Raw genomic sequence first — 11399 nt, 5'->3', positions numbered from 1 at the left:
TTCTTCTGTCTACAGAAACATTCGTGAGCCTCTGTGTTGTTTTTGTCATTTTGTAAGGTACAAAATTATAACTTTTTGTAAAGTAAAGAATGCTTCCTTTTTCTCTTTGACTGACTGTTGTTAAACCAGGAGTCTTCAAGGCAAAAACGTGCAATGTAGATCAAGATGTTTTTAGATAGTTCACAGAAGGAAAACCTAACTTATTGTGAGTATGTGCATAAAAAAGCTGGTAGCTACTAATTTACCAACAGGTTGTTTTTACATTTACACCTTTCACCGGTGGAAAAATACAATATAAAATTTATTTTAATTCAGTTCATTTAAGACTGCAGGATATTAAGCACGCAAAACACAAACACAAAGAACGGGGATGTAAAACTTTCAAATACGTATAGAAAAATTAATCGAGCAATGAGAGACAGCAGTATTGGTTGAAAACCCCAGATACAAACAAAATTATGTTGGTTAAAAGCTATTACATTGATCGGGAAGTAAATAGTTGGTTTTTGGCAAACTTTGTCAATTTCTCTTTATGTTGTGCTCTCTACTGTCTTTGCATCTTTAAGTAACTGTGAAGCAAAGCAAGCAAAAAACCGACCAATCACAAGCCTGCTTCTACCAAGTCAGGTCATTGACAATTGGCTAAAAGTGAACCACATCAAGGGATGCGTGGACTAAACACATGATAAACCTTGTTTTCACAGCTCTGCAAATAATACCTGAATAACTCAATATGATACTCTTTTACCACAGAGATGGAAGGAATGTTATTGAGCTTTGAATGTATGGTGCCATGTTTGACTGTGGTCATTTCAAGGCGCCATACAAATGAATAAACTTAAACTTGGACCTAAAACAGACTAAAAGGTCTAAGATTCTAGGCTTTAATGTTTTTAAGATATTTTGTTTTTGTTACTTACAATAATAGGTGCCAGTTGGGGAAAAAGTTTCTTTGTTAAAAAGTTTATAGTTTTAAATGCCAAAGAAATTGTAAAAATTTAGATTGTATCAATTCAGGGTAGAACAATTGGACTGTATCGTATCTCCACAGAGTTAATTTTAATCTTTTATGTATCAATTTGTAGACGTATCAGTCCTGAATCATGTGAGATGAAAAGATACAAACGCCTACAAAAAATTTTAAAAATCTGGATGTTTTTGCAGGTTCTCAATTATTTACGTTAAACAAATCCTGACTGACTAATTTTTTTTTATTCTTTAAAAACATTTTATGTAACTAGCTCCTAAACTATGTATGCACTGTCTACTATGTTAAACTATGTCATGTGTTGTCTAATAAAGATGACCAGGTAAAGTACCTAGAGTAACTGAAATTGCTAACTTCTTTGAATATAGCTGAGTCCTAAATAGTCTACCCTCACCTAATTATTCACCTATAAGCTGTTACTGAGTACCAAATCCTTTCATCATTATCTGCTCTTAACAAAATGACCCTGCCTTTCTGTCCAAGTGCTTTGTAGGTCAGTGAATTAATTATATGCACTTTCTTTTATTGGTTTTCACTGAATATTAACACAATGAGAAAAAAAGTATTAATCTAATAGCAGTTAATGAAGATTTCATAATAATTAGATGTTAAGAAGCCTCCTTGTACTAAGAACTGTTATGCTCAGAGCTGATTATTAATCATCTTGAATGAAACACCTGTATTAAGCCATTCTTATCAGCAGCACAAGGCAATTATCGTAGGAGTTTGAATTGGAAACAGTTTGTCTGCTAATAAGCATCCAGGCTTTTTCTTCATCACATGACTGTGACTTATTGCTGTGTTGAGCACAAGTGCTATTTATGTTCGGCAGTGGCAGTTCTAACCTGAATTACCCCCCCGGGCGAGACCCTCGCCAGACCCCCACCCACAGAGTCACAACAGAACTTTGTCCATGTCAACTGACATGTTTTATTGTCATTGAAATAAAAAAAATTGATACAAAACACGTTTATCAGAATTCTGCACCGCATTATAACAGTTATCAGAACATAAAAAATAAAAAACCATAAGCATGGCAAAAATACAGTTAGGTAGGAAATATTAAATCAAACAAAATATTGAATAAATAATTTAAAATAAATAAATATCAAAACCTTTGTGTTTCAGTAGAGCAGACAGACACACGAATCTAGTTAAGACAGAGCAAACGTTTAAGAAGAAAATCTTAAAAAATAAACAATGATGTTATTTGCAACATTTGGGTCTACTCCAGTTTTAGTCATCCACCAAAAAAAGGTTTTCATCAACAACGTTGTTGTTGCAGGGCATTAGAAAATTTGCACCTAGCTATGAGGACATACCCTTTTCTTTATCTCTTTTCTCCTCTTCTTCTTTTCTTTTCTATCTAAATTGGGCATCAGAGGGCTTTGACCTTTTTTGTCCATATTTCAGATGTTTTTGGCATTTAGCATAAATGTCCTCACGAAGGCATCAAGTCCGTCGACTAAACCAACTGTCACCTTAGTGACAACATTGTTTTGTGTTCCCATTCTTTATCTGGCCATTTCACACAAAAAATTAACCCAAAAAAGCATAATTTTTTTATACCTTTATTATAATTTAGGTTATAGAATGTCACCGTATGACTGACTTTTAAAAAAGTTTTGTAAAGTAGATTCCACCCCCTGCCCTTGTCCCCCACCTGGCCCCTTAATTTGGAAGCGTCCCAGAGTTGAACTGATTCCCCGCAGCCCTCCCCCTTTTCGTCACACATTTCCAGCAGGAGCGCATGCAGCTGCAGCCAGGGGCGCCAATTCCCTACATGGCGGCGCAGTCGCAGTTTTTATTTTTATTTTTTCATCAAGCACTGAGCCGCGGCCCGCGACCGTCACCCACCTTAATGATGATCCAGCCAGGTTTTGCGCATACTCTGTGCTCACCTCGCAACCTGTGCCCTTCACCCCGCGCCCCCTCCCCTTCTCCTTCTTCACACACATTTGCGTCTTCTTCTCAAAGAAAGGAGAGCGCTCAGCTGCGGGGCGGGGGCGCCGCCAGGCTGTTACAAACTCTGCGATTTAAGTAAACTAATAGTGTGGCATATATTTTTTTACAAGCGCTGAACCGCCGCCTTCCTTTTTTTTCTGCCCAGGGCAATTGCCCGTATTGCCCGTTCATAAAACCGCTACTGATGTTCCTATACACATTTAGGTCAAAAAATTGACACTGAAGTTAGCTTTTTTTTTTAATTTTTTATCTCTTACTTGTTATCTTTATTGATTGTATTTTGTATCTTATTCAATTTCACAGGATTTTTTACAGAACAGAAAAAAAAACCCTCTTACTAAGTTGAGCCAACTGCACAAAGATCCACAGAAGAATATATGGAAAAAAATAAGCTCTTTTACTCTTGTGTTTCTTCATGCTCAGAACATCTACTTGGTAAAACTTTTCCTTTAGTTTACCACTGAAAAAGGTGACATGCTGATATAAAAAGTTGTTAAATTTTTGATTAACCCAATGCTTAACCCAACTAGTAACATGAAGATGGTGTGCTTTTCCTTTAGAAAGTTGGAACAAAATAAACATAATATACAAGAAAACCAATAACATGATTTAAAACTGTAAGAGAGGCAGCAAATAAGAAATGTAGTTAATCAAGGAGGGCAGATGCATCATGTAATCATGCATCATGTAATTTTTTTTCCTTTTTTATTTGTCAGTACATACACGTATACATTGATACTTCATTGCTTTTGTCTTCTAGCCACCTTTTTATCTCTCCTGCTCATGTTTCAACATGTTTTATCAGTTTATTCATTCCTTCTGTCCAGAATTTATATATTTTGGACAATAAAAGATGACCAAAATTGGTAAAAGTATTACAAATATCTACTGCATGTCTTGGTGTTGGTGTGTTTTACATACTAGATGTCTCAGTGTGTAACATTTATATTCACTTCTGCCTGACAATGTGAGGAAGACGAACACTGGAAAATGTCACAGAAATCCATGGAAAGGTAGATAACAGTTTAGGCACTCATTGCTTGGCAATTGAGTTTAGAGAATTAAGTAAAACCATCATTTAGAGTTAATGTGTTTTTGTTGTCCTTGTGACCTCTGATGTTCTATTAGTATTATTCCTTTTTTTAAGCTGTCAAATCTGCATGTGTCTTGCAAGCCGTCAACTGAGATAAGACGCAGACCTTAAAAGTGTAGAGCTCAAATCTCCCTGGAGAGCTGCCGTCTCAGTAGATGCTGAAAGTGGCACATCTGTTGCCAGAGCTCATACGGCGTGCAGGCTCACATTGCGATTATTGCCCACTCAGATCAAATCAAACAGTAACAAATCCTCCTCTTGCGTCCTTTCTGAGTCACACCTGTATGTCTGCAAAAAAAAAAAAATCTTTTACATAGACGAGAGACATGCCTTAAATCCACAAAAGTGTTTATGTGTGCAGAATCCTTTACTTAAAAACACTTCTGTGACCCATTTCGTGTAAATCATTGTTGCCAGATCAGTACAGTTGCTGTTCTAATATTTTCCCATGCTCTGTCTGCAACAGATTCTCATATGATCTCCACGTGGCATTTCACTGTGTCTCTGCACTTCTTAAATTTATTAAAATGTGCTTCAGAGAGCTTTGTGTGAGCTCTCGCCAATCTGTCGGCAGAAGGAATAAAGCATAGGAGGAGCTGCACACGAGAGAAAACCGCGCTAAAAATCTTTTCTCTGACAGTGAGGCGGTTTCTTAAAGAACAGAGGCGCTGCGTGAGAGACCGGTAAACGCCTGTTGAACCTGTCAGGTGCAGGTCTGTTGAGATGCACTTGAAGACAGCTGAAGAGCCCAAGTGAAGAAAAAAGAGGGGGAGGAATGGAACAAGTGAGTTGGAATCTGATTTATTCATTGTGTCCTTGAAGAGAGAGAGAGAAAGACAAGAAGTGAGAGACTGCAGAACGCAGCAAAATGACAGAGGCCTTTGCCACTGAAGCAGAAAGCTGTCCCCTCCCACAGCAGTAATCGTAGGAACTTCCTTGAGCCAAGTCCTCCATAAACCTTAAAGGTTTCTCATGTCCTTTTCTCAGACATACACACACCTGCTTTTCTCCCATTGACAAATAAACTATTAACCATCTTCTATTTGATGACAGAGGCCATGTTAGATCAGATTAACCCCATAGCCACTGGCCTAAAGAAATAGTGAGCACCAATAGCTTCCAGTTCAACGTGTAGGAGATGATTAGTAATCCTCTGGTGAAGGAAAATCTGCTCTGTTGCTTCTGATAAGATTAACACTGTATTATTTTCCACATGCGAGGCCTCATTGTAATAGCTTGTTACACCTTGTTTTTCTCTCATGTTCTTTTGGGACAAACACTGCCACTGTCTTTGATAGGCACATAAACTAATTCTGCAGAACTGTCTCTTGAGCATCATGTGCTGCAGTGCAGCTCCATCCTTGCACACGACTTCCCAACACTGTCTGCTCCTTCTTTGGTAACAGTCCAAGCATAACAATGCAAGAAATAGGAAGACACAAAAGTAGAGGCGCTGAGGCAGAGGAAGAACAAAAAAAAGCAATATTCGCTGCGGCTTTGTCAGAAATGGCTTGTCTGGTTTGTAGAGGAATATTTCATGGCGGCCAAGTCAGTTCCACAGGAATGATGCTGCAAGAAAATCCTGAATCACACTGTGTTCGTCCAAAATACGAATAAAAGATAATGGGGGAAAAAATAACTCAAGGCTCACCGGTTATGTCCAAATTCCTTCACTACTCACTACATAGTATACTGTATTGTGCGTTTGGCATTTTCTAGGGCCGTCTGAATCTACAATTCCAAAATTGAGTGCTCTAGAAATTTCCCACCAGTTTTTGCGAAAAGGCAGTGTGCATCCATGGTCAATATATTGGCAAATTTAGACCACAATGCGTTGCGTGTGAACAATTTTTGTGAAAGAAAAAGTATTTTAGTAAATTTTTTTCATAAATCATCCACACTTTTTTCTATCATCAGAACACAGAGGATTCATAAAAAGTCTTAGTAAAATATTCATATTTATGAGGTTTTTACTTCGTGAAATCTGTCAAATAATATTGGCCGTTTAAAAAAAGAATTGGTGTCCAAATTGTTTTTACAATCCAGGGCACTAGATAACCCCGTACTATATAGTTGTTAGGAAGAAGGGATGGAATTCGGACATAGCCATTGTGTTTGTTGGATTTATTTTTCAGGTCTCAAAGAATTTTACTTCATGCACTGAAGCTGCTCTTTCACCTCTTATAAATTTTAAATTTGACACATTTGCCTCCAGCTCTCAAAGAAATCTAAAATGTCAGGGTGTTTTTGGAGTCATAATAATACAGCATGTGTCCTTTCAGAGCAGTTGGAGGTTATAGTACATAACAGATCATGCATGGAGGAAGAGAGAAAAAGAAAAATCATTTGCTAGATGAGGCTGTCAATAGGGCCCTCACTTTGTGGATTGCAGAACTGAGGCAGATGGTACTTCTATTGATTCTAAACACACACACTTCAACTGACTAACAGCTCAATATTGGACTATTACAGGAAAACCTCCTCCCCTTGTGTAATGGTCAGCATGGGGTATGCTCAGACTAATGATTCTTCAGAGGCAGCATGCTTGATTTCAACTATTCACTTTGTTTAACCTGAACTGAAGTGTGCTCCTGCAAAATCCCTACATGCTACTTTACAGGTACACAACACACAACTCAAACACGATACCCTTTCTGTACATTTTTATTTACAAAATGTATTAAAATTCTTTGTACAGCACTCCTCTAATGAGGTTCAACAAATTATGCATGCATCTTTTGCTCTTTTATACCCACTATTATGCCTGGAGATTCTTGTTTCTACAGAAGGTGAAATGTTGTAAAAAGAAAAGTGCGAAACTGATTTACAAAAGAAGTACCTGCAGGGCTGGATTTTCAAACCTATAAGCTCAGTTTGGGAGTAGCAGAGCTTGTCAAGCATCATTGATTCCACATGCAATTTATAAGATAAAAAAAACAAATAAAAAACAAGAGAAAGGGAAAATAACTTTTCTTTTAAATAAATAATTTCCATTTATCTAAATGTACACACCTCTCACTTGCTCGTATTTTTTCACATTATATCTAGAAGTGATTTTTTTTTATATATAAAACATTTGCCCATAGTTTTAGGTGATGTGATAATTATTTTCCTAAATCCTATGGAGTCACAGTCTTCATGAAAGAAATGATTACAGCAATATGGAAATGTGCTAAGATTCAGGTCTCACCCCTTACAACCTTGAATAAATCTATGTTGTGTTTTATTCATATAAGTTTCATTTATTAAGTGAAGTCACAGAACACTGAAGATTTCATCGCTAAAATAAAAGCAAACCACGGTCAGTAACATGTGCAGATTTCAACAAAAGTTGTATTTTATCCAGGAAAACTTGTTAAAAATTTGCTGCTGCTTTCCTTCAATTGGGCTGCAGTCGATAAATGGAATAATCCTCCATTTCTTTTGGTTGGCTTCATTTTAATGTAAAAACTTGGCTGGCACTGGTCCTCGGGGGGAGTCTCTTTGCTGAGTTGAACCTTCCTCGATATTTTTACAGTATGTAAATCACAAACAGATTTTCTTTACACAGGCTTTACACAGTCGTCTCACAAACAACACCCTTGGCAGTATTGGAAGTGCGAATAGTGACTCGGCTCATCACCTTATCATCCCCAGTCCTGTCAAACTTTCAGAAGACAGCGATAGCAGCACCACATTCGAAGAGTGCAAATCACACCCATCTTTGTTTTGGGCTGAATGGCGTTTCGCTCCAATTCGATTAACCTATCTGTTACAACAAGAACATGGCCATTGGAGGTGACTCACAGGAGTATAAAAGCTATTATCTAATAACCAGTGTCTTACAGTGCACTGAGACAATCTAACAAAATTATTTGAACACATTTAAGTGTTGGAAATCTGGCAGCAGAAGGATGAAGAATAATCCAATCATACCCATAACAAGAAACCAATTAAACACTTGTCAGTGTCACTGTGGCACTTCAAAATGTGCTTAGAGGTTGCAAATGATGGCTTTAGTTCTCTCATTCATGTTAGATTCACATAGAGCACATACATATTTCTATATAAATAAATATATATATATATATATATATATATATATATATATATATATATATATATATATATATATATATATATATATATATATATATATATATATATATATATAGTATGTACTGCACAATTCTTCTGGTATGAGTTTCAAGCACAAAGCAATATTATTGTGAGTTGCATTGATTGGAGTTCCATAAGGCACTGAGAGGAGGTAACCTCATTGGCTCTTCCCATGACCAGTCCTGTCGTGTCATCATTGCAGATTATCATGCTGTGTTGGCCCCCACAGGCTCGTTCTTGAAGCACAATCCTCTTGATCCTGTGCCTTTCATTGATTTTTAGTCACAGTTGAAAAGGACAGTAGAAATGTTTCGTAAACCTGTTTTAACAAAAGGAGGAAACAGACAGCAGGTAAAGGGGGGACCTAGCAATGCAGATCCTAAATCTACAACCACAAACGTGTAAAAACTTATGGTATTATTAGTAATGTTAACAACATATTGTTCATATTTTAAGTTCTTATTGCTCATGACATTTTAGAAGAATTTACTGTAAATAATTCTGACGATAACAACCAGATCTAACAATTTTTTTTTATTAAAATCATGCTTTTGTGGTTTGATTGACAATGACAGTGACTTTTGCAAACAACCCTTTCAGCTGATGTTAAATGTTCTCCATGACGTACAGTTTTTTTCCATCCAAGCCCAGCTGACAGTAAGCACATTTAAAGACAAGGACAAAACACAGCCTCAGTCTTATTCATGCATAAAATCAAAAGGATTTTTATTTTTCCGTTGGAAGAAAGCTTTGGATTTTAAACATAGAGAGGTTATTGATGAAATATGCATGTAGTAATTAATTTTGACACGCCTTGAACCGGGCTTACCATTAATTTCCAATCAGCCTAATTAAAAACAAAGCCAGCATTTAATTCTTTGCTTTATTCAATGAAGTGCTTCAGAGCGGCTTTAAGGTTATTTTATGGCTTTTTTCTGCTTTTAAAGCTACTTTTTTCATCACAACATTCACTTGAAGTACTAATAGCAGTTCTTCAGCAGAAGCTGATGTTAAAAAGTACATTTTTAAATGTTTTTTTTTTTTTGTGGAAAGAATATATGTGGCTTAGGTTCACAAAGCTTTACAACAGGATTAGCAATTATATTAGCATTGTGCTGAATGACTTTGTGCAATGTAGCATAGGTTACTCACTGTGAGAATGATCGCTGCTGATATCAGTGCAGGACCTCGCAGTTTTAATGGTTTATGCCATAATGCAAAGATTCTTTTTTAAATGTATGCATCAATATGATTACTTTATGCTATTTAACAACTTATGAAAGATGACCTTAAATGATCAATTTACAAAACGTATATCTTTTTTTATTATTGATAATATAAATCCATTTAACATAAAGTTACATGCATTTTTATATATATATATATATATATATATATATATATATATATATATATATATATATATATATATATATATATATATATATATATATATATATAAATTATTTCCTACAATAAAATATATTATTGTGGTAAAAATAGATGTATTTCTTTTCATTTTATCCAACTAAAAAACAATATATTTAGTTGATTAATACAAAATAGTATTCTAATTATATAATCTTTTTGCATGTATAATTATAGCAACCTTTGCTGACAAGTCAGGATGAAAATCAATTTTATTAAAGTTAGTAATACATCTAAAATGTTTTAAAATAATTCCTTTCTCCTGGTCCTTCTTATAGTAAATACCTATATAGTAAATATCTTTATTTTTAGAGTTTTTAAGTGCATTGATGGTGGGTTCAACATCATCACAATGACTACGTTTTTATTTGGATTTTCTTGAAACCAAGAACCAACTTCTGATGAAGTGCTTTAATACAATACCCACTAATGAGAATGTGGGCTCTTCACTGTAGCTTGACAGATTGTCAGACTGGATTATAAGAGACACAACAAACACATTTGTTGGATAACATTTGTAGAAACACACTAGCTAGTAAGCGCCACAACATTTCCATCATCCACAACACAATACAGAGGTTCCACCCACCTCTAGATTTTCACACTCTCGGTTCCGTAAACGTTGTAGCCTTCTCTGTATGTGGCAAAGTTCTGGGTGTTGGTCGGGGGAGCCGGTTTAAAATTCTGAGCATTCTTAGCCAATTTCAGCCGTTTGGTTTCTTGTCGTGATTTATAACAGAACTCTATCAGAGCCACCATCATGGCCAGCCCCAGCCCTCCAACCAGAATATAGAAGACACCCGCCACATTGCTTAGGCTGAGAGCACTTGTCTTGTCCTGGGAGAAAGTGAATAGCAGACTTAAGACTTTTTGCAGTGGAGCAAAGACGACAGAACAAAATGAACTACTCAAACTACCCTAAAAAAAGAAGCTTTATATAAAATTGCAGTGAAACTAATTTTGTAGTCTATAACTTAGTGATGCTAGAAATAGAAAACGATCTATATCATAACTACTATCGAAAACAGGCATGTGATGAGAAGTTTATTTTGACTAATCCCTGGCTTTAAAATATTAAATCAATCACTGCTAAGGAGAAAGAAGCCAGAACTTCATATTCTATGTGTTGGTGAATGTAGAGCTTTTCCTCCCTTAAGCTATGCATATGATAAATGGCTACTGCTTTTGACCACCTAAGGAAGCTGGTCAGTATCGCATAGGTCAACAGCTCTGAGTCCCTGTCTCTCAGCGACATGTACGTATAACTTTTATAGCAACACTGTCATACAGTACAGTCATCTTCACAGTAAATGAATGACTTGGCTAAAGTTAAGAAGAACACTATAGGTCCAACCATTTTGCTGCTGTTTACCTATTATAGATATTAATTAAAAATGTGTTTATTAAAGTTTTACTATTTGCAGTTTAACCACAGTAACCCCAACCTGTGATCCGAGGCCTGGCCTGGATCTCAGAGGGTTAAAAAGTGGTCTTATTAAATTCGTCAACTTCCTGTTTTGTGCCAACAAAGCCATTTGTAAGCAGCCGGAAGAATTTCAGGACGCCCTACGGCGCCCTCGCCGCTTTGAGGAGGAGGAATTTGGATAACTCATCACAATAAGAGGCTTCCCTTGTTCATCACACCACAGGAGGCCGAATAATCTAATAGACACATCTCAATGCAAACTAGTAAGAACGCAAATAAATCAAATTTGAATTAACAGATTGGTAAATAGAAACAGCAGCATAATGGTGAAAAAAAATATCATGAATGTCAAGAATGAAAATGAACAAAAACAGCAAGTATTAACAAGAGTTGAATGCTAT

At 36.1% G+C, this 11399-nt stretch overlaps 1 protein-coding gene across 3 annotated transcripts in view; it reads right to left on the bottom strand.

Moving 5' to 3' along the window:
- Positions 1 to 6694: 6694 nt before the first annotated feature.
- Positions 6695 to 11399, bottom strand: part of gria3b (glutamate receptor, ionotropic, AMPA 3b) — a 93844-nt gene continuing 89139 nt past the window's right edge. The window contains exons 15-16 of one of the 3 annotated variants that reach the window (XM_023959269.2): positions 10162 to 10409; positions 6695 to 8463 (exon numbers count right to left, since the gene is read on the bottom strand). In XM_023959269.2, coding sequence (XP_023815037.1) covers positions 10164 to 10409 — 246 coding nt within the window. In that variant the 3' untranslated portion in view covers positions 6695 to 8463; positions 10162 to 10163. Of the gene's footprint in view, positions 8464 to 10161; positions 10410 to 11399 lie in introns of those variants that run through there. The other 2 variants (XM_023959270.2, XR_002291017.2) reach the window with 2 other exon arrangements.

This window comes from Oryzias latipes, chromosome 10 (assembly GCF_053564925.1).
Source record: "Oryzias latipes strain Hd-rR chromosome 10, Olatipes_Hd-rR_3.1".
In the NCBI taxonomy this organism is placed as follows: domain Eukaryota; kingdom Metazoa; phylum Chordata; class Actinopteri; order Beloniformes; family Adrianichthyidae; genus Oryzias; species Oryzias latipes.
The sequence above is the reverse complement of the archived record's forward strand: the minus strand, read 5'-3'. Positions and strand labels throughout refer to the sequence as shown.